The sequence below is a fragment of the Lynx canadensis genome, chromosome B1 (genome assembly GCF_007474595.2).
Source record: "Lynx canadensis isolate LIC74 chromosome B1, mLynCan4.pri.v2, whole genome shotgun sequence".
NCBI classification, from domain to species: Eukaryota; Metazoa; Chordata; class Mammalia; order Carnivora; family Felidae; genus Lynx; species Lynx canadensis.
This window is the reverse complement of record NC_044306.2, coordinates 140,457,252-140,481,507: the sequence shown is the minus strand read 5'-3', so window position 1 is coordinate 140,481,507 and position 24,256 is coordinate 140,457,252. Positions and strand designations below refer to the sequence as shown.

The window sequence follows — 24,256 nt, the reverse complement described above, 5'->3', positions numbered from 1 at the left end:
AGACTGTGTGACAGGAAAGGGAACTTACTGATGGCATCCAGCGCCACTATGGGCCTTTAATTGACAGCTTGTCACAGAACCAAGGGCATCACCTTGCAGAAGGCACAGTGCTCAGGTTAGCATCCCATAATCATTCACTCAGGAAAGAGACTACTTCAGTAAAGTACACCGTTCTGAGGGACTCCACGTCTGTTCCCAATGTCTGCCTGCCCACACTAGTTAAAGCCGGAAGCACAGAGGTTGAGACTAGGACAGTGGAAAGAGAAAGGGCGTTCAGCCCCGAACAGCATCTTTCATAGTGTGTCAGTGGCATGTGTTCAAGTTATGCATACCCATTTGTGATACGACCTTTTTTTCCCCACAGTGGCTTCACTGTACTGCACAGGTGACTTCCTGTGTCACAGCTGCCTTGATGTTAAGTATTCTAGTCATGGAATATTTCCAATCCTGAAAAATCTACACGCGTTTTATAAGCTTTTCATTATCGAGATAGGAACCTTTAAATGGGTGTTCAATAATGGATAAGGCCGCATCTTCACATCAACCTTGGCTTATGTGAATTGACCTTCTAGGTCAAAATCACGGCCTTTTCATTAAAATGACCAATGAATAATGTATCAGAGTGTAGTTTAAAGCTCCAAATATGTTTTCGGACAGAAATATCCCAAGAATGCAAGTCAGGTATATTTCTCAGATAAATGACAGAAGGGGCATTGCATACATGGAAATTCTCGGTTCTCAGGTTTCCTGAAACCCAGAGCGCGCATCATTAATCATTCATTGGGGTCGATCTTTCAGTCAACTGCAGCTCTGAGTAAGCCGCAGCGAGCCCTTAGCTAATCCTTCCTGCCAAGGGGATCCTGGGGTGAGAGAGGACAACTGGACAGTCAGCCACATGTGCTGGTGCCCAGACCTGCCCCTCTTGCCCTGCTGTGAGCGCAGGTGTGCAAGTGCGCTCACCCTCTCGGACACAGACCGAAAACTTCCCATACGGAAAAACAAATTCGGCATAATGTTTAGCGTGACCCAGAGTTTCCAATAGAAAAGCAACTCGAATTGTGGCCTAATGGCTCAGGGCGGCTCTCTGAGTACCAAATAAACCCGTTAAATACATTAGAGGCAACAACAGCCTTCTCCTCCAGCCGCGCCACACCAAAGGCTTCCCAAGTTGGACTGCGAATCTTGGTTTGGTTCCCCACCGCAAGCACTTCGAAGCGCTGGGATTCTCACGGCCGGACTTTGTTCCGGAGAGATTCCCGGGGCCAGGATTGTGCTAGCGGGGTCTGCGGGGCAACGGGAAGGGAACCTGGAAATCGGGTCTTGGGTAGGCGAGAGTGCGTTCCGGGGACGCAGGCGTGCAGCAGAGGTGGGAGAGTCCAGGAACTCACTTCCACGTTTAAACCACTCCCCCCCCCCATTTCGGCTGCTGCCCCCTGGAAGACTCCCATGCTCGCGCGGAGGTGAATTCCGCGCCGTTGGCTCCGGTGGGAGGGTGGCCGTGCGGCGCGTGAGAACTGCTGGGGTGCGTGGCCCCGGTCTGCGCGTGCCCAGCGTCGGGGTACAGCTCCTCTCCGCCCGGCTTCTCCTCCCACTCAGTCGCTCCCATCTCCTCCCTCCTCCACACCCCCCGCCCCCGGGACCGCGAAGCTCCCTCCCCGCACCGGCCAGAGAGTACACAAAGCGGCGGGTGAGGGGAAGCTTCGCAGGCGTGCACCAAGCAGTGAGATCACTGGCGTTATAAATATCCCAGTTCCTGCGCCGAGATCCATTCGAGTGGCCTCTCTCTCTCTCCCTCCCTCTCTTCCCCGAGGCTATGTCCACCCGGTGCGGCGAGGGGGGCAGCGCCAGAGGCACGCAGCCGCGCGGGGGCTACGGAGCCCAGAACCAACCCTACAAGATGCACTTAGAACCCCCGCGGCTGGAAGAATGAGCTTGTCCTTCCTCCTCCTCCTCTTCCTCAGCCACCTAATCCTCAGCGCCTGGGCTCACGGGGAGAAGCACCTCGCCCCCAAAGGGCAACCCGGACCCGCAGCCACCGGTCGGAACCCGGCGGGCGCCAGCAGCAGTAGGAGCAGCAGGGGCACGACGTCTTCCTCTTCTTCCTCCGTCTCCTCCTCCCCCTCGGCTTCTCTGGGCAACCAAGGAAGCGGCTTGGAGCAGAGCAGTTTCCAGTGGAGCCCCTCGGGGCGCCGGACCGGCAGCCTCTACTGCAGAGTGGGCATCGGTTTCCATCTGCAGATCTACCCGGATGGCAAAGTCAATGGCTCCCATGAAGCCAATATGTTAAGTAAGTTGCTTGCCCTCCTGGCAAAGCGCGTCCTAAGCGGGCGATGGGGGGATTCGGGAGGGACAGAGGCTATTCCCTGGCCCACAGGCGCACCTTCCGGAGCCCTGGCTCCTGGGACTCAGCTGTCCCTCGGAACCGCGGGGCGGGTTGGGTGAAGGTGCATCTACATGGCGCGCACACGCGCACCCCTCTTGTGGGTATGAGGAATGGCGATTCCTGAGGTGTAGGCTACCAGAGTCTGGCGCACAAGACAGGTACCTGGTTTCCAGTTTGCCCGGGTCCCAAAGAGAAGCCTCCAGCCGGTGCCTGGAGAAGAAGACAAAAATCTTTTGCTCCTTTAGTTTCTGTTTACCTTCTGCTTCTGTTCACTAGGCTAACATTTTTCATGAGGCATCAAAGTGCATCCCCTTTCCTTGCCTATAACTGAACAGTTATTTTTCAAAAGAAGAATCAGATCTCACATGCCGGTCCCCCCAACTGCCACCATAAACCCCAAAGTAAGGTACATGATACATCCATGTATCCGTCTATGTCTCTTGTATATGCATATTTGTACATTATATACATATAGAATATAGGAGAGATCAGACATCCCCTGCTTGGAAGAAGACAGCGATCTGGAAAACTGGACACATTTAGAGTGGGATACGTGATAGACATTCGAATTATTAATTCCAGAGTTGGGTTTAGCAACGTTTAAGTATGTTGAGACCATGACAACACCTTGTTAGGAAGCGGCCAGCCTTTGGTCCCCAAGGACGATTAAGGAAAAGTTCTTTATTTTGGAAGAAGGTCAGAGGAGGTTCAATTCCGTACAGGTGTACATCGTGTTAAGCTTTTTTTTTTTTTTTTTAAGCTAAGTTTTACATTCTCTTTCTGAGTTTTCTCTTTAGCTGTCTTTCCCCCTCTTCCTATTGCCTCTTTCCTTCCACGCCATCTGTGTTTCCAGACCTTCGCTGGCTGCCCCGCCTCTGATTCCTCTCACCGCCTCTAGGTAACCAAGGGGAGAGATGATTTGGGGGTGTGTGCGAGACCGGGGCGATCTCTTTGAGGCTTTTCCTCGGTAGGGCCAGATCGCTCATCCAGCAGGGGTTAATCCAACAGATAGACACAGCAGGGGCCTGCGAGATAATCAGGAAGAGCGGGAACGGGGCCAGGAGATCGCGCTGCGTACGGTCACCTGGCTCCGTGTGGCCGCCTGGTAGCTCCCAGGTGTACTTAGCTTGCTTCCTTTCAAACCCACAGCCCTACGGGCCATTCAGTGGGCTTCTGACTACCCGAGCTGCAGAGGAGCGCGGGAGCCCCAGCAGGGCAGGCAATCTGGGAGCCGCTTGCCAAGCAGGGCTGGAGGTGTCGCGTCCATGGGGTACCCCGCTGGCAAGCCTCCTCCGGAGGGGACAGGAAGCGGGATGTGGAAGACCTGCCGGTTCGCGCCCGCCCCTGCCCCACACCCGTCTTTTGAGCTATGCTGCTCCAGCTGGCGGTGTTACACGTGGTAGGTGTTACACGTGGTAACCCCCTGAACCAGAGAGGGGGCTCCTCCAAGTGTGCCCCAGCGCGTCCCGGGGCCTCCCACGCGCCCCGTGGAGGAGGCTGTTTCTACGTTTCAAGGTTCATTTCACTTTTATGAAACAACTCACCGTCTTTGGAGATAAAGGGCAAGGTCTGTTAGGGTGAAGGGGAATTTTCCAAGATTTCAGGGGCAGGGAGAATCACGTTAATTTCAGTATTTCCCTTTGTCTCTCTCATTTCCCCCCACCCAACTCTTGAGTCCATCAGACACCAGAGCTCATTCCCCGCTTCTAGTAATCTTTCCACCTGTCTTTTTCAGGAAACCTTTTTCTGTTCTGCTCTTGTAGTTTACCCAGGAAATTAGCACCAGCAGTAGATAACTTCCGTGTTCCCAAGGGAAGACACAAAGTTAGCATGCACCACGCTGCAGGTTGGGGCTCAGGGGAATAAAAGAATGTGTCTTTGGTGGGTTTTGGTGTAGTAGGGATCTCTGAAAACCAGATTCATTCCCAAGATATTTCTCTCTTCCCTTGGAAAAGACAAAGATTCTGCACCTTAGGCCTTGCCAGAGGGGAAGTTCTAGAAAAGCAGAGAAAGGAAATTGAGAACCCACCAGCAAAGAATACATTCAGCTAAAGAAGGCATTGACCAATATCTTTTCTTTCCAAGGTACAATTTATTTTAAAATCCACTTTGAAAGATACTTAAAGAGAACAGGGATGTTTACAAAACAGTGCCTAAATAAAACTTCCTTAATTTAATACTTTTCCTAATTCATTCCAGGTTAGAATAGGCTTTCAGGGTTTAGTCTGTATCTTTCATATGGTTTGCCATCATTCTTCACTCATTCTTCATTCATTCATTCATGCACCTATAATAGGCTACTTAATTCATCAAGCTTGATATTTCGACTGCTTTTGGGAGTTGGAGGATTTTTTAAAATTTGTTTTTGCCTTCCATAGCTGTTTTACGCAGAGAAAACCATAACTTAAGTGTTTAAATCACAGCGATTTTCTGCTTTGTGATGTCTGGAGTGTCCAACACTACTAACTATGATTTTTCTACCACTGGTGGATGAGGAATTTATGAAATATGTCATGTGTAGTGGGGGAGCACGTAATTTGGAAATTTCAAATGAGTTTCTGCCCTCAATATCTGTGAAAGAGAATCAGAAGCCTGCTAATTGTTGGCTGGTCATCTACTTCTTTGAAAGCAGCACTTGACAGTTTCCTGACACATACATAAACTAAAGCATTGGTCATGGACTGTTGGTTAGAGTACACAAGGAAACAATTGTGTAAGTCTCACAAGAGACACTGAGAGCTGGACCAAAAAGGACCATAGAGGTACCTCATCATCTCATTTTACTGTCTGTGAGTTGGCAATGATAGAGAACATACAGTTTTTTTTTTTTCTTTCTTTTTTTGGTCACAGCATGCTACTTCAGAAAGAGTCAAAACTTTGCCACCAAACTGCAGTCTAAATGGTTCTTTTAAACTCAGTAATTTTCTGTAATGTTTGTTAGGACAGATACATATATCTGTACATATACATATGTTTTACAACTATCATTTGATGTTAAAATTTCGGCAAACTGTGAATGTTTTCTAGTTTCACCATCAGAAGTACACTCAGGCCATAAAGTTTGAAACACAGTTTATTTGGTTAAGGCATACTACTTAATATGTCCTTACCTTCTCTTATACAGTAGTTAGCCCAAGTTTTGGACACAGAAAAAAATAATCAAGCTCATAACCTTATTATGAAGAAATACGAGGGAAGAATGAAGAAAGATGGACAAGACAAGACAGATGATAAAATCCAATTATTGAATAGAAACAAAGGGTTTGCTTTAATTCATGAGCTTTCAAGTTTAGTTTCAATGCTTCTGTTGACTTATGGTGGGCCATTGAAGAATAGGCAGTCAAGTAATTCTCAATTCAGGGAGCAAAAGTTGAAGGTTATGGCTGCACAAAGCCAAAGTTCACACAAAATAGGAAAATTACAATCATATATTCTGACTAAATTGAATCCTCAATTTTACTAATTTTTAAACACTGAAGTTCACTATCAATTTTAGTGTCCTATAGAATCAACCTTTCTATAGTCCCCCAGAATCTGTATCTACTGAATAGAAAAACTCAAATGGAAATTTTCTATTGCTGATTTAATCATCAAGGTCTGCTACACTGGGCATTTTAAGACTCAGATTTGATAATGATACCCAGACATCTGTGTCTATGTGAACACAAGTAGAGAAACTTCCATTTTAAATGATTTTTCTTTGAGGATTTTCAAATGGGCTTCTGAACATGGGATATCTATGTCATTCTAGTATGTTATTTACTAAGAAATGGGGAAAGTGAGAAATCTGCGTAATTTTATCAACCACCATTAATAGAGTCCTGTTGTATTAAAAACTCTGGAGGGGACTAAGGTAAAAATGTAGACATATATTTTCTTCTTGAAATAAACTTACTTGGTAATATATGCCCATGCTTGCAAGTAAGTGGATTAAACAATGTGTGTATAAATTCTTGTCTCCTTCAATCTAGATGTCAACCCCCAAATTACACCAAGAGAAAAATGGTTCCTTCTGTTCAGCACTGCTTTTTTCTTTTGATCCTCTTACATGTGAACTCCCTCGGAAAGATAACACATTGTCTCTAGCACCTTAATGTGAAATAATTATACTGATCCTCTCTCCTTGCCCCACTTCCTAAGTAGGAGAGGACCAGAATTGCAGGAAAGTAAAACCTGTGTCCATACGAATGCTCATATGTGTCTGTGTGTATGTGCAGGTGTCCTGAGAAAGGAAAGAGAGGTAGTGACAAGGTCAAAGAAAACAATGCAATTTGGCAAACATGTATTGGCTATCTATGGTCTGTGAGATACACTTAGCCTTCCAGAATTTTGCTTTAGGGATACCATCCTGGTATCCATAATGTGAATTGTAAATTCCGATAAAATTTATTGTTATTGAATCCTAGTAAAAGTCAGGAAATTACTGAAATTGAGAAAAATTTAGTTTTAGAGAAATGTTTTCTGGGATTTCTGTATGTGTGATTTAATGCATATGGGTTTAAAATATTTAGGACTCTTTAGTGAGTTACTGAGATTTGGCATAGTAAAATCAATAATTGTGTGATCTCTTGGAGGTGGGGTCAGGAAGCTGAATTGTAGGGCTTGTAGAATCTGCTCCAACATTCTAGTAAAAAAGACATTGTGAAATTACTGTTGAAATTACTTTGGAAATTATGATCTTAATAGCATTCCCAATATTACATCATAGTTATGTTAAGATTTAGAAGATCATCCCAAAGTTGCCTTATGTGTTATTTTATCTGATCTCATCTTTTATCTTTCCTGCATTCTTTATAATTTTAAATAGAATAATATATGTGAAGGTATATTTTTAAGCTTTCAATTAAATATAACTTTAAAAAAATTATAAAATCCATTCATTCTCAGACAAATATCATTTTTATAGTAGAACTTGCAAGAAAAGAAACCATGCAGTATATAATAAAATAAGAACATTTTACATATATTATCTTATCTCTCCCATCTAATTTATCACAATGGAAAGTTTACACAACATATACACACAGAATGTACAGTGTGTTAGGAAACAAGTTAAATGACTCAAAATAGGTTTTTCTAAAAATAGAATATGTTATGGTCAGAAGTTGTAGCTCACATAGACAAAGCATTAATGCTCCCATTAAACAAGTATTTCTAGAGCCTTTGTCTTGATCTTTCAAATATTAACCTATAAACATATGTATCCAATAAGAATTTTATCTTTTATGCTATGGTGTATTTTTTCACTAACACGCAGGTTTGCATTTACAAAGTCAAATGCTTTTCTGTAGAATGGAATAAAAACGCTCTAACAATGTAGAACCATGAGTAAATTGGGGGAAAACATACAACTGACTCTCCTTTTCCACCAATCCCATATTATCTCTTTTGTTTCTATTGTTCCACACTTAGACAACTCATCAGGTTTCCATTTCTTGCTTTTTAACACATGTTTACACAGCATTCACAATCATAACCCCCATCTTCCAAATATCTAAAATCATCAATGCTGTGTTTAATATCATTCTGTAATTGTATATATATAACTTTGTATCATGTTCTATTTATGCTTTATTAATTATATTATTACAGTATATTGCATTGTACATTGTATCTAACTTTACAAAGCATTATGGGTGCTTTGTCACTATTTGATAAAATGGCAATGCTTCAAAATCTTTGGGTGCGCATCACAAATAACTTATATGGCAACATCTATTGAAAAGAGCATTCTGAAAACATTTTGAAGAAAATAATTTATGAGATGACAGTTTCTTTCGGAATTTCTTCCTAAAAGCAAAACTAGTTCCTTCCTAATAATTTTTTTTTTTTTTTAAGAAACATCTACTAATAAAAGTGGTAGTGGCAGTTTTCTTGAGATGTGCTTTATTTACTCTGGACTAACTACTCTTCTAACAGAAACAATAGTTCTTCTGCTACCCTTTTCCCCCATGAACTTTCTAATCAAGTGCTTGTAAGAAGTCAAGTTGAATAAATAAATAAGCAGCAGTATTTGCTATATTTATAAGTATAAGCTCACATTGTGCAAAAAAGTACCCAATGAATATATTCATATATATGTATTTATATATCTTATATATATGGTTATTCTCAATACTACCTTTTTAATAAATGAAATAATTTTATATGTACTTCCAATACTGCAGGGGAGGTTGCTATTTTAAGAAAATCTGGTGAATTTATCTGTTCAGCAGAATACTGTTAAGATATCCTAATTAGTATATATGTTCAGAATATAATAGATTGAAAGATTGAGATTTTCTTCCCTTCTCCTTTCCATCCTTTTTTCTTTCCTTCCTTTCTTCCTAGGACAGGTCTCTTTTTAGCTATAGTGAACCATATTATTTTGTCCCCCCCCCCAATTTTTTGCAATTTGATGTACGCAATTAACAAAAAGCACTACCATTTTCTCATGTTCATATAACATTATGTATGAGTTTACGACAAACAGGCAGGAATTCCAGTTATATACAGACTATAAATTTCATCTTCTAAAATACTCTATAAACTGTGGTATGTGATTCTCTTGACACAGTGGATGTGGACTTTCTTTTTTTTAAAAAAATTTTTTTTAACGTTTATTTATTTTTTTTGAGACAGAGAGAGACAGAGCATGAATGGGGGAGGGGCAGAGCGAGAGGGAGACACAGAATCCGAAACAGGCTCCAGCTCCAAGCTGTTGGCACAGAGCCTGACGCAGGGCTCGAACTCACGGACCGCGAGATCATGGCCTGAGCCGGAGTCGGACGCTCAACCGACTGAGCCACCCAGGCGCCCCTGGACTTTCAAATTATTATAGGAGACAGAGGGATGTTGACTTGATAATGCTAACTATGAAATACTAAATATAAACAATAATGTAATAAAATACCTTATTAATTTTTTTTGCCAGAAAAGCCATTTAAAATACAAGATGTCTCAAACCATAATGCATTAAACACTCATTGAGCCAATAATCCCAAATTATTTATAATGCTTTCAACAACTTTTTATGTGTAGTCTTTAAATGAACTACTCACTGAATGATTGAATATGGTATATATTGATTTGTACTTGTATAGTTATTACAATTTGAGAAGAGAGATTTAGTTCATGTAAGTAAGTATTATTTGTCTCTGGCTTTCAAGTTTCTATTAGTATTGGGTCCAAACTTTATGAGCTTCAATATTAAAAGCATTATATTATCTTTGATAGAAAACAATGGATGGGAATTCTTTTGAAAAACATTTAAAGAAATTTCTGATTCCTTTACAACTTGAGAAGATTATTTCTATTGTTAAACATTGTTTACTAAAAATGACTTATTATTTGTAAGGGAAAAAAGAATTATTAATGAACCAGGACTAAATTTTTGAATATTAAAATTTGTTATTTTAAATGAACACTTGACTGCTAGGCTTTTCTTTTTTAACATAATGAATGTTATGGAAAATAAGGATGTTAAATACTGGGTTTTTTTTAAATCAAAACTATAAAGAATGAAAAGAATCTGTGTAGAAATTTAATTCTTCACAATGGTATATAGAGGAGTCTGTGTTTTATTTTGGGATTTCTGTCATCCTAGGTATTTTGGAAATATTTGCTGTGTCTCAGGGGATTGTAGGAATACGAGGAGTTTTCAGCAACAAATTTTTAGCGATGTCAAAAAAAGGAAAACTCCATGCAAGTGTAAGTAGAACCACTTTATGTTTGTTCAAGGTGTTACAGAGATTTCACATTTGTAGAATGGAATGAAGTGATTTTCTACATTGGTAGAGGGACAGTTTGCTCAGAGGACTTAATGTGTGTGTGTGTGTGTTTTAATTATATGTACATTTAACCAAGGTGATTGTACATGTTGTTGCAAGTAACCATTTTTATATTTTATTTACTTGAAACGATAATATACAGTCCACAAAAATTTTTAAGGATGAATGTATTTGAAAATAGCACTCTCAAATTGATTGCCATTTTTCATTTATTGAAATTGGCCCAACTGAGGAGAAATATCATGGAAATAATATAGAACATTTAAAATGTACATGTTTATGGTGGCTGTGTGTGCATTTTTAGTAGATTAGGTTCTTATTCAATTTTACAAGCTATTCATGATGTCAAAAATTAGGCCAAAGTAATATAACCTATTTTCACATCAGTAATTATGGAGAGAAACCAATAATGAGAAGATTTTTGTTTCTTGGAGAAATTGAATTTATTCATTTGAGGAACTCTCATTTTGTATTTTTGTTGCATTAAATAGAATACTTCTCAAAATTATGAAGACTAATTTTGTACTCAAAAATTTCTACAAGCCACATATATGTGTTGTAACTGATTTACAAATTAAAGATTTCTATGTTTTTTTTTTTCCAAAAATGCTGATTACTTGGGAAGCATCAAAACTTTTTAAAGATAACAGATATGTTTAACTTCGTTTTTCTACTCACAGGTTTGGTTTACTTGTATTAGGTCCATATGCACAGCACTTAAAGGTGACTTAGGCTCTTTCGGTAGCTTTGTCATATTAGGTCATTTGTACAAAGTAGTTATCATTTAGCGTTAGTCCTCCACTTCTTATTTTCTTTAATTCCTACTGAATGAGTTGGAGAAATATCACTTTTCTAGTGTTTGAAGTATGTAGGAACTTTCAGCTAGGAGTGTAATCAATTGAAACTTACTATCTATGATTTTTTACCTATAGAACTTTAAAAAATTCAGTGAGAATTTCACTTGGTTCAATTTGTAAGAATTTCAGTTTTCTTTTTTCTAGCATCTCAAGGTGATTTTTTAATACCTCTTGGAGGGGGTAGCAGAATTCAAGCTATTTGTGTAGTTATTTGTGGATTAAATGAGATAATACATTTAAAGCTTTTAAAACAGTATTTGGTACACTGTAAGTGCTCAAGAAATACTATCTGTTATATGGTAAACTAAATATAATAGATTCTAAAACTCAGTTGGTTGAGATAAATGGAAAACCTTTGCTAATCTCTTTAATCACCCATTGCAAGAATTATAAAAAGGTTTACCTACTTCATTTTCTGAGGTGGTTATTGTATTCTAGCAAGCTCTACTATAGTTTTCATCAAGTAATCACTCTTTGATTATTTATCTTAAGAGGCAAACTTCTGCATCACTGTGGAAAAGTAGGACATGCCATTTTATAAAAAAAAAATTGATTTTAAAAAATCCGCATGCAGAATAGAAAACAATGACCAAACGCATCTGAACACAATCCTTTCCCCCAGTCTACTTTAAGATTATTAAAAAATTGAAACACTTTTGGAATCTAAGCATCATAATAAAGTGTGGTGCATGTAAAGAAACTTTCTCTTATTGCTTTGTTTTGGGTAAGCACCTTAATTTTTTAATTGTTCTGACTTATGCCCTAGTACATGCAAAAAATAGACCAAACTTGGGCCAGCTTCAGGGTAATTGCCACAGAATTCGAAGCATTACAAATGGATGCCAATTAGAAAGGTCACACTGAGAGGTGAGGATACATGATTCCTCTGTCAAATGCAAGAAACAAATTTCCAGAAATTTGACCCAAATGTCTAAGGCTGGCTGGCTGAAATAATGCAGATAATGCAAAAACAGCATCTGTTATTCTTTCTCATCTTGGCAGGCTAAAGTTATTTCATGGAATAATGACTTTTAAACAGTACAAAGCAAGTCTTGCTCTTGTCACTCACTGAAGCTCTTTGATATTAAAGTCGTTCTAATGACTTTGAGCTGAATTGTAGATAAAAAAATTAAGCCCTATGATTATGTGGATTCTTCTTAAACCTATTGTCCAAGCCCGCTTTCTCTTATCTGAGCTTTTATTAGCACTTTTTCTCTAGATGGAAACCTAATTAAATTATAACGTGATTTATTTTTAAGGAAGTTGAATTTGGAAATAGTATTAATCCTAGCAATTATCAGTTTTATGCCCAGATGGTTTCTTCCTGTTTTCTTCTAGTTAAACACGTTGAAAAATTATTCTTGTAACTTTAGATATAATCATTTGATTTAGTCTTGATTTTCACAAAATTGCATGGTCACTAAAACCGCTAAAAACCTTTATATTTTTAGGATTAAATGTATAATTTGTGAGTTGCTTTAAACTAGTAACTGTGCAGAGGCATTTAAAGCCTACCTTTATAATCATTTTTCTATATATATGTGTATATTTACATCATATTGTACATCTTAAACTTACACAATGTTACATGTCAATTATACCTCAATAAAACTGGAAAAAATTTTAAGCTAATAGAGTACTTTTAAGGTTTTATATATAAAATAAATATGAACCAAAAATATGAAGCATTCATATAATTCTGGGGGAAGTAATTTCCATACTGTATTAAGAAATATTCATGGATAATTATAGATTCTCAGCTTAGTTTTTATAGTAACAATTAGAATATTAAAAATTAGTTGCTGGGCACAGACAACGCATTTGCATAGTTCTTTACAAGTTCTTTCACTCACATTATCTCATTACATGATTAGGTGAGGAAAGAGTCTTAGAGATGTTAAATAATTTTGTTAAGTTAACACAGTTAACAAGTGATTGAACCAGAACAATCCTTTTAACATCCTGTTTCTCTGCAAATGCTACAATGCTTTGTAGGTAAAATTTAGTTGAGAGAAGATACTAAATTTTGTTTGGAACCAATTACATTGTTTTCACCTATTATTTTATAGGAATTAACAATCGCACAGTTTAGTAATATTTTTATACTACATGTCAAAGAATAAATATTGTGGCACATCCTTACAATATTTTGCTCGCACGTCGCCTCCCCATCTTACGCAAGCTCTGTTCAGACTCTTTTTTTCCCATCTATTTCTGTGTCTTTAGTTTCTGTGTCTGCCACAGAACCTATCACAGAGTTTTGCACACATTGGTGGTTCAATGTGATGATGCGCCACATAGGAAACGCCTCTCAAAATGAACTTTCAAAGCAGAAGAGAGCTATATTTTGCTCACTGAAAAATTTCATTTATAAAATGCTTCATTATCAGTAGACGCAAAAATGGCAAACCAAAGTATGAGCCCAGAATGGGTACACTTAGGCAATATTGGTACTGATTTTTTTTGCGTGTGCTAAGTTTGTTAATTCAGTGTGCATGGCTTCCTGACTCATTCAACCTACACATGTCGCAATCTATATGCAGCTCTCCTTAAAATCTTTACTAGTATACTTCAAATACACAGTGCAGCCAGATTCCTACCATGCAGGTTTTTTCAGCATTCTTTACAAGGGTGAAGATATATGGTCTTCTCCTTCTTCAAGATGTGTTGGGAATCTTCGAGAGTGGGAGTAGGTGACTGCTTCCCAAAGAGCCATGAGGGTGAGTCAGAGCCTTCATTGAGACCTCCACTGTCCTTTTGAACTCATTCCAGGCTGAGGTACCTTGTGGAAAAGAGCACCCTTCTCTTTCTGTCTCTGTCTCTGACTGCTCGTCTGTTCCTGTTCCCTCCTCACTCTGTTCCTGCTCTCTCCTCAGGTTTGTTATCTCTATGGAAATCCCCATAGAGCACCTTTCTGGATTTATATGAGGTGGGTGCGGATGTAGGAGTGAGAGACCTCAAGTGTGGTGGTTACAAGCATAGTTAGATTGTGTCATTCTAGTTAAATTTAAACTAGTCATTTTACTTAATCTTTCGCTTCTGTGGTTTTATGAATTGTAAAAGGACAAAGACTAAAATCATGATCTATTGTGATAGTTGCGCAGTTTAAATGAGATAATACATATAAAATACTTAGAATAGTGCCTGAGAAGTATTCAGCATTTAATTTAGAAAAGATCTTCCTTAATTTGCTCTCAGGCAGCTGTTTGATGATCCTGTCTCCTCTCTTAGAAGACAACTTTCTGATTTGGGGGTCAGGCAGCTGTCACCCTTCAGATATTTAGACCAGCCCCAAATCCTGTTTATCACTGACCTTTTTTTTTTTTTCCTTTAGGTCCACTTTTAGGCACTTTTTGTGCCTACAAGAGCCCCTTATCTCCAGAGTTTCCTTTTTTGCAAGAAACCTAATTTGAAAGCAAAATTCCCAGGCTCAAGGTCTTAAAGAGGCAAGGATTTCTTAATGATCATAATCTCATAACACTTTTAGACCCCTGTTGCGTCTTGTTCTTTTCCTAAAGAAAATGTAAATCTTGGAAAAGGTGGTTGTAATGTTTTTTTTTTTTTCTGCCTTTTCGTAAAGCATGGATGATAGCACATTACCTATTGGGGAAGAAACATTTTAGCTTATTTTAAAGGTCCAGAGAGAAGCATGTGGTAGAATTATTTTTGTTTCTCAGGGTTTTAGGGGATCATGTTTGGAAGGAAAGCTAATTGCAGAGTTTACGAAACAGGCATGGAATGTGTGCTTGATCAGCCCTAAGCAAGGACTAGAACGTCTTCCTTTCCTGGTTTCAGAGGGTGCCAGCTGGCTTGCCCGGGATGGGAGTCTGGACTGGACTTCCTGCGCTGGGGGCAGTGTGAGCAGGAGTCAGCAGCCCGGAGAGCTGGGCATGTTTACTGAAAGGGGAAATGGACGCTTGAGCAATAGTTACCATCATTATCATAAAAAAATAACCTATTAAGCACTCCACTCTCCCAGTCAAGACCATGATCTCTTTAAAGGCATTTGAATAGAAACTTCTCTTGCCCTCTAAAGGCTTTCAATTTACGTAGTAAAACTGAGTGTCCAGTTATTCAGTCTCAAAACTGGGGTCAGGGTGCTGCCTTTACAGTAAATGCCGGTTTTCCCGTAATTTCACACTATGTTGACCGAGCTAGAGAGCCTATTTTGTTGCGAAAATCTGGGTGCCATGAATTAACTTGCAGCTTCATTTCAGCCTACAGCGAGAGAGGGTGTTCTATTTCTCCAATAGTTGGGGGAATGGCTTTGTGTTTTATCAGCATTTTTGTCAGTATCGGCAACTTCAAAACAAGTAGGACTATACAGAAATCTAGGAGATGCCCTTGGGTCTCAATAGTGTGAAGGAGCTGGAATCTAAGAATCAGAAGATGGGAGATTTAAGTCACAGGTGCTGACCCTGGCATTTGGTAAACATGGGGCTTTAGATGAATCTTTGTCTTTATTTCTCTGACTGGAGGATTAGACAATAGCATCCTACTAGTCATGAGATTATTGTGAAGGTGAACTAATAGATGCAAAACCCCTGGTGCATACAGTAGCCCTCAATAGCCCCTCTTTTTGAGCTGTTAAAAGCATCAGAGGGAAAACTCTTACTTCACCTGCATCAAATCACACAGGGTGCTGGTTAATGATGCAATTCCAGGGTCTCACCTTAGATTTGCTAAAGACATAACCTCTGGAGATAGGGCCTGGGGAATTTGCATTTTGAACTGGCTCCCCAACTAATTTTAAGTCAGTTCGTAAAGTTTGGAGGGGAACAAATCCTGTGGTTGTGATTCTTCATTACATTACTTCAGGCTGGTTTATTGTGAAATCCAACTTGTGTATTCCCTCAGTCACTCGGGATGAAGAACTGAGATATATAATGGAAAGATGTCCAGTGCCAAGCAGGAAATAGGCCATGCCCTGGAGATAGCATAGTATGGTTGCAACTGACCTATACAAAGCCTATGTAGTAAAGAGTAAAAGGCAGCCCTTTGGGTGCATGTTGCCCGGCACTGGGCTCTTCCGCTTGGAAGCGATGGGAGCAGGGGCTGCCTTTCAGCCTTTAATCACCACCAAAGGTGGGTTCCTTCATTCAGGGAGCTTTAAGCACAACCACACAAAACAGCCTCGGCTAAGGGCACCTGGCCGGGCAGCCCCGTAGGTGGGAGTAGGGACAGGAACCAAGAAGCACTAAAAGGAGGTAGGGAGCCAGAAGCAGGGATGCATGCAGTCAGGAAACTTTGCTTACAGTACAATTTGGCTTATAATTGTTTTTATCGCAGTCTATAATAATATTTTAATTATTTAATAATATTGCAGCCCACAATGACATTTTAATTATTTGTATTTGGTTAATTATTTTCTTCATAAGGTTTTTCAAAAGAGGGAGGCAAATCAAAGAAAACGAAGTGAAATAAAGAAGTAAACTTGATTAATACCCCCACAAACTCCAAGGATTATACTCACATTGGTGCACATTCACTCCTCTCTCCATACGTCTTTCATATGTTACGTATTTACTTGTGTTGTTGCGCGTAGTGAGAATTGGTACTTGTTTGCATAGACTCAACTCATTCACTGCAGGATCCTCACTCATCATACAACACGATATGTACTAAGGAACAAAACTATGTTGAGAGGTTTCAGAAAGCTTTTTGAAAAATATTTTTTCAGAAAGAATTTTTTGTTTGGCTTACTTGACACTCAGATTTCAACAACGCAGAATTAGTCTTTTTTAAAATATCCCGGTTAACCAAAATTTTACCTTCTTTGAACTGAATTTGACCTTTCTTCTAAACATCCATTGTGTGTTCTCACCGTGTGAAGAGGTGAATAGAATCAAGGCACGGCACCCTTCTAATCCAAAATTCATGTTTTCCTTAACTGCACTCTTTCCCTTACTCTGAGTTATTAGGCTATCCAAGCAAAAAGTTAAATTTGTTTAAGGTTTATTTGTTTTGTCCATTAGGACTATATTAAATTACATAAGAATTAGCTGGCTTGAACATTTCATTTTAATTTTGCAGTTTTGATTTGTTGAATGTAACTTGTTTTTACACTTGCAAGATCAAGGAGAAATTAAGGAGAGGGGTGACTGAGTGTTGGGTAAGCATCAGACTCTTGATTTCGGCTCAGGTCATGATCTCAGGGTCATGGGATCAAGCCCCACCTCAGGCTCTCAGCACAGAGCCTGCTTGGGATTCTCTCTCTCTCCCTCTCTCTCCCCCTCCCCTGCTCACACTCGCACATGTGTGTTTGCATGTGTGCATGTTCTCTCCCAAATAAATAAACATCAAAAGAAAATTAAGGAGCAAAACATATAATGTAGCTCAACAAGGAACATGGACAGGACCATGTCTGTATTGTTTCTCATCATAAAAGTGGCAACTAGCACAGTGCCTGGCCTGTGATACATAGTCAAAAAGATCTGTGGAATAGACTGGTAAAAAATGAATTTGAAACCAAGATACTGGTTCTTTATGTTCGGTCTTGTGGCTGATGGTGCTAGCACGATGAGGCAACGGGGATCCTGCTTTCAATAGCTTCTTTGAAATTTCATTCACCTCTCTATCTCCCACCTCAACTATAGAAAAAGTCTTTATGTCAATGTCACTCTTTCTAGGGAAACAATGTAGTTCTATTGTTTTAAAAGTATATAGTTTGCCAGGGGCACATGGGTGGCTCAGTCGGTTAAGCGACCGACTTCTGTTCAGGTCATGATATCACGGCTTGTGGGTCCAAGCCCCTCATCTGACTCTGTGCTGACAGCTCAGCACCTGGAGTCTTCTTCAGATTCTGTGTCTCCCTTTCTCTCTCTGCCCTTTCCCCATGCACGCTCTGTCTCTCTCTCTCTCTCTCTCTCTCTCTCTCAAAAATAAACATTAAAAAAGTTTTTTAAAGTATATATTTTGCCAAAGGACTTCTGATAATTCAAAGGGGATTTAAAAAGTTAAAAGTAGCCTGGAAGATTTATTATACAAAACTGTGTAATGGTAAACATCTATATGTTCAAACACCTGTAGCTAAGAACTATATTGCTTAGTGACTCTTTGCTATAAAACTGGTTCACGCATGATACTAGAAGCTGAAATTCATTGTTTAGGGTCACCGTCTTGTCTGAATGAACAAAGCCAGGAATAGTGGCAGGAACAGTCAATCCCCTCAAGAAGAAACCAGATCTCTTGGTGAAAAAAATTTGCTGAAATCTTTGTTTCAAATGGTGCTGTTCCATCACAGCTGGAAGAATTTTTCAGACAAAACATTAATTTAGAAGTCAATTAAGAAATCCAAAACAGTCTGACCGCCTTTACTCCTATTCTAATGCGGGATTTTGGAAAGGCTGTGGGGTTACACGTGGTGTGTGGGTCCTTAGGTTCTGAACATCTCTGCCCTGGGTGACAGTTAAGTAGCTCTTGAAAATCTAGAGCCCAAATAGCCTTCCTTTGTGTTAAGAAAGAACTATGGACGTGAATCTTAAGGAGGAAAAGAGAATGGTTTTAGATGAAATGATTTTAGCAGGTGGAGTCGGTGAGCTTTCACTCATCTGAAGATTCTAAGATGGAATTGCTATAGGTTTAATTCACCGTGGTGTGTGTGTGTGTGTGTGTGTGTGTGTGTGTGTGTGTGTGTTTGTGCCAGTAAAGAAAAGGTTAAATAATGCAGTACACTTTAAAAAACCTGTCAAAATTGGATAAAGTGGTCACTGCTATTTCTATTTCAGAAAATAGACTTTTGCAAAATAGGACTATAAGTCAGGTTTTGGGTATAATGTATTATGTGTCTTTAAAAATGTTTTTCAAATACATTTGAAGAAAAAAATGAGGCAGGGTAAATATACCTGCTACTCTGTTTGATTAAGCCCCCTATACCTTCCTAAAATGCTTATCCTTTTATGTAGCAGAAAACATTACAAATGGCTATGGCATTTTTTTTTATTAAAAAAAAATTTTTTTAATGTTTATTTATTTTTGAGACAGAGAGAAACAGAGCATGAATGGGGGAGGGTCAGAGAGAGGGAGACACAGAATCTGAAACAGGCTCCAGGCTCTGAGCTGGCAGCACAGAGCCCGACACGGGGCTCAAACCCACGGACCACGAGATCATGACCTGAGCCGAAGTCGGACGCTTAACCGACTGAGCCACCCAGGCGCCCCATATGGCATTTATTTTAAATAAAACTTTAGGATTATCTAATGAAATGGGAAAGCATTTAAGTCCTTTTAAGAGCTTAGTAACTATAAGAAAATCTACATTTGACTTGTAAGAAAGTCTTTTTAATAAAAAGAAAAATATGGGGCGCCTGGGTGGCTCAGTTGGTTAAGTGTCTGACTTCAGTTCAGGTCATGATCTCGCACTCCGTGAGTTCAAGCCCCGCGTCGGGCTCTGTGCTGACCTCTAAGAGCCTGGAGCCTGTTTCAGATTCTGTGTCTCCCTCTCTCTCTGACCCTCCCCTGTTCATGCTCTGTCTCTCCCTGTCTCAAAAATAAATAAACGTCAAAAAAAAAATTAAGAAAAAAAAAAGAAAAATAGGACAGTGATGTCAGCATAGCTCCCTTGGCCTAGACATAGGCTGGTAGGGTATGACAAGATGACAGGAATACCATAAGCGATAGTTCTTTAAAACATCTGTTTCCAGAAGCTAGAGATCAAATCCAGGGAATCACCAGTAGACTTGTGGAGATTCTAGATATATAGCTTCATAGTTCCAAATAAAGAGCTTTATTGATTGAACTCTACTTGAATGTAAGGAACTCGGGTTAACCGTCGTATGTAACATAAATGCTCTGTTGGAAGTGCTCTGAAATCGGTTGTCTTCCAATATTGTCTCTACTTCGCACAAGTCAAAATATTCATATGACTGTCAACAGTAGATCTAGGTAGATTCCCTTCTGCAGTTCTGACTTTCAGATAATAGCGTTGTGATCTGTATTGCAGAGGAAAGCTTGGCATTATTAGAAAAAGTAAGAAAAAATAACTTTTAATTCTAGTATAGTATCTCTTGGTCTGATATGGAAAGTGTATCATATATATATTTAGTGTTTTTCTATATAGACATCAGTGTATTTGGTATTTGCAAGCCGAGGAATTCTATACAATGGTGCTCCCTGAAATTGTGAAACCCAATGATCTAGGATAGGAATTCTTATCCTTTGAGAGTTATGGCCTCTTTTGGGTTTGATGAAAGCTACCAATATTTTTCCTAGAAAAACATTTTGGTATTCACAATAACCCTGTGGAAAAGACCTGTGGATAAGGAGCCTGACACTAAGACATTGATTGGCAGAATTGGTATCTGATCACAGATCTGTCTGCATGCTTATGCTCTACACCCCCAGACCATCTTCTTTTAATTCCTTAACAGAATCTTCTGTTAAAACTTAACCTTTTAACTAGAATTTTCAAAGTAATTTAAAGACAGTAACATAATTGAAATATATTAAGAGTTCCTATTTTTTAAATATACATTGATATTATTTCACTATGTACACAGTAAGCAGAAGTCATCAGCATTACAACCAGAGCAAACTAAGCATTTTCCGAGCTTTTACTGGCCTACTTTGTCAGCCTTATCTCTTGTTCCTTCTACCATGAATCCTACCTGGAAGTCATACTGAATTACTTACTACCTATAGTAAGTGTCATGTTGACCTGTGAACACACTGTTCCTGCTCCCTGAGAATCATTTCTCATGTCACCTTGCTAATATCTTGTACTTGAAGACCCAGCTCAGATGTCACCTTTTCTAGGAAAACTTCCTTGCCCTCTGCCAGCCGCCTCCATCCTCTTAGATTCCCTTCCGCTATGCTGTCATTGTTCCCTCTGCATATCGCTGTCCTCATTCCCTGTATCAAGCTGTGCCATGACGGATGTCTACTTGTCTGCTTTTGCCACTATTCTGGGAACATTTCAAGGGCAGACATTATGTGTGTGTGTGTGTGTGTGTGTGTGTGTGTGTGTGTGTCTATGTCTGTGTCTGTGGAGGGGAAGAGAGAGAAAGGGAGAGAGAGAGAGAGAGAGAGAGAGAGATCTGGATGAAGTATTGCTCGTGACTCCAAAAGTAATTTTTTCTTCTTGGCATCAAATATTCTCTCCTGTATCACTGTGTGAAGATATATTTTTTCCTAAAGAACTCTAACACATGCAATATTAATAGGGCCATATGCTACCCCTCTCTCAGCACCATGAATCACACTGATAACATTGAAAAATGTACTCTTATTTCAAAAGAATAATATGACCCCATTTCTCGAAACATGCATTCATGTTTTATCAGGCAATTGTTCCTTAGTAATTCAGTTCTATTTATTTTCTTGATGGCTTAAGAGGGGAAAAATATTAAAATATTAGAAGTTATTTTTTTACTGCAAATCTCAAAGTAATTTAAAAACCATAACAGAATTTCAACATATTAAGGGTTCCTGTTATCATTTTTAGATACATTGATGTTATTTCACTAAGTATACAGTAAACAGAAATCAGCATTACAAAGATGAATAAAGTAGGAAGATAGAAATGAAAATAGTAATTTAAAGCAACTTTTTAAAAGAAGCCAATATGTCTTCGGGCACCTGGGTGGCTCAGTCAGTTAAGCATTTGTCTGACTCTTGATTTCAGCTCAGGTCATGATCTCACAGTTTCCTGAGTTCAAGCCCTACATTGGGCTCTGCACTGACAGTGCTGAGCCTGCTTGAGATTCTCCCTCTCTCTCTGCCCCTCCTCCACTCACATTCTCTCTGTCTCTCTCAAACTAAATAAAAAAAAAAACTTAAAAGAAAAAGAGGCCAATATGTCTTTACAAGAGAGAATGGAGGAGGAAGCTTTCCGTCAGTGGAAATTTTGGTTTTCCTTTACAGTATAAGACCTCATTTTATTACATGCTGAAAATATTATTACTATTTACAAGTTTTTCTTCTTTCCCCCCACCAGGCCAAATTTACCGATGACTGCAAGTTCAGGGAGCGATTCCAAGAAAACAGCTATAATACCTATGCCTCAGCAATACACAGAACTGAGCCAGCAGGCCGGGAATGGTATGTGGCCCTCAACAAGAGAGGGAAAGCTAAGCGAGGCTGCAGCCCGCGGGTTAAACCCCAGCACATCTCTACCCACTTTCTGCCAAGATTCAAGCAGCTAGAGCAGCCAGAACTTTCTTTCACAGTCACTGTTCCTGAGAAGAAAAAGCCACCCAGTCCTGTCAAGCCAAAGGTTCCCCTTTCTGCACCTCGGAAAAGTCCCAACACCGTGAAGTACAGACTCAAATTTCGCTTTGGATAATATTCTTCTTGGCCTTGTGAGAAACCATGCCTTCGCCTCAGGAGTTTCCACGGGTGTCTTTACGGCTCTGAAGAAAAACGTTCGGATACACCTGCAGCTACACTCCACCGTAGTGAAGTCCAGTCACTTGTTTCAGCGCGACTGAAACAAAACTGTTTTCTGATAGGAACTGAACTGGAATTCTTTGTCCAACATAGGGAGCACACTGCTTCAGTCAGGACGACATAAAGCCTTTTGCTTTATGCTTCGTGCATACTCTGTATTTTGAGAAAGTTAAACAGCGTGGACTATGTATTTTTCTGACTTTTACAGATCAACCTGAAAGAACATACATGATACATTTTTATTTTTGGTTTCCAAAGAATATTTTGATGCAGATAAAGTATTTTATTAACTTTTGTTTTTTGTTTTTTGTTGTTTTTTTTAAAAAAAGTACCTCTGCATTGAGCATATTTTCTTACTTTTATTTTAATTAATATGACATAACCATTTGAATGCAGTTTATGAATATAAATGTGTTTATAGCCCATTTGTAACATGTGGATTTTTTCATTTTTCTTATTCATCGCACTTTCATTTTTTATTTTTATTTTTTACCATACCTCAGATAATGTAAGTTTAGTCCATCCTCTTACAATGCTTAAATTCTCTTCAATAGCACCAAAAGCTCAGCTTAGATTTGTGTGTGTGTGTGTGTGTGTGTGTGTGTGTGTGTGTGTGTAAATTCATGACAGTATGTGGAATCCTACCCCTTTGGTGGCTGGGCTATAATGGCTTAGGAGTAAGGAGAAAATTAAGGATTTTTTTGATGGTATTATACACTGGAGGTAAGGAAAAGGATTTGAGGCACAACTACACTAAGTCTGAAGCATTTACTGGGATCTGATTCTGTCTTGCCTTCATTTCTCCTTTTATCTACTCCCCTGCCCTCATTCTTGAACAGCTGGAGGAATACATTTTATTCTGTCCATCAAGCACACACTATGAAACCAGAGTGCTTAAAAATACCTCTTCTATGACCCTCTGCTATCCCCACTGTATAGATCCACGGGGAGCAACCCACTTAGCAGAAAAACATGGAAAATCGAAGAAGATGAATCGTGTAACAGTTATGCACGTCAAGTTCTGTTGTCAAAAATATTCTTATTACTCAGCCAAACACCCTTTGAGTTTGCTGTCCTAAAGGTAACCATTCCAATGAATGGATTGCCCTTTAGAATAGATACTCTCTGATGTATATTTTAAAAAAGGTGGCCGTGCAATAGGGGAAATTTAATTTGGGAATTTGATGATTGAAAATAGCACTTTAATTCTCAACCTGCATACTGAATGTTGGTCATAAATCACAGAAAATTTGACTTAAGAGAATTTATGTAATTTATTTACTTTCCTGGGTAATCATTTCTATGGAGTTCTATAAAATATAAGTGTTTATATCAGAAATGTGCCTGTAAAAAAAGGTACAGCTAATTCTCAGAAGTATGTCTTTCACAGGAAGAGCAGAAGAATTCACAGAAAGTTTCTGTTGTATGTTTAAGCATGCTTCTTTTCTTTTAAAGGATACTAACAAACTTTTCTAAAGTTTTGTTTATTTTGGCACACAAATGCAAAGTAGCAATTTATCACAATTGAACTTACTACTACTTAAGTAGATTGCCTTATTTAAATAGAAATAAACTATACACATATAATATATATGAAATCACCCATCAATGAAATCATCATGCCTATACTCTAGTATTGTGTTTTATTATAAAGCCAATAGTCTGATTAGACATTGTTTGCATTTAATACATGATTTAAAACATATCAAATGAGATACTACAAAATTTTTATTTAATTTATAAATTAAAATTCTCTTGGGTTAAATGAAACAGGGTTTTGGAAACAAAATATGTCCAACTCTCATCCAGCTGGCATATCACCTTATATACACAGTACAAAGCTGAAAACAACCCTCTAGTTT

At 39.0% G+C, this 24,256-nt stretch overlaps 1 protein-coding gene across 2 annotated transcripts; it reads left to right on the top strand.

Annotated features, from left to right (window-relative positions):
* Positions 1 to 1,883: 1,883 nt before the first annotated feature.
* Positions 1,884 to 22,544, top strand: FGF5 (fibroblast growth factor 5). Of its 2 annotated transcripts, XM_030311921.1 has the most exons (3): positions 1,884 to 2,287; positions 9,969 to 10,072; positions 21,943 to 22,544. In XM_030311921.1, the coding sequence occupies exons 1-3, from the start codon at positions 1,927 to 1,929 to the stop codon at positions 22,288 to 22,290; spliced, it is 813 nt and encodes a 270-aa protein (XP_030167781.1). In that variant the 5' UTR covers positions 1,884 to 1,926; the 3' UTR covers positions 22,291 to 22,544. The 2 variants fall into 2 exon arrangements, with proteins under 2 accessions (XP_030167781.1, XP_030167782.1); XM_030311922.1 differs by lacking the exon at positions 9,969 to 10,072.
* Positions 22,545 to 24,256: the final 1,712 nt, after the last annotated feature.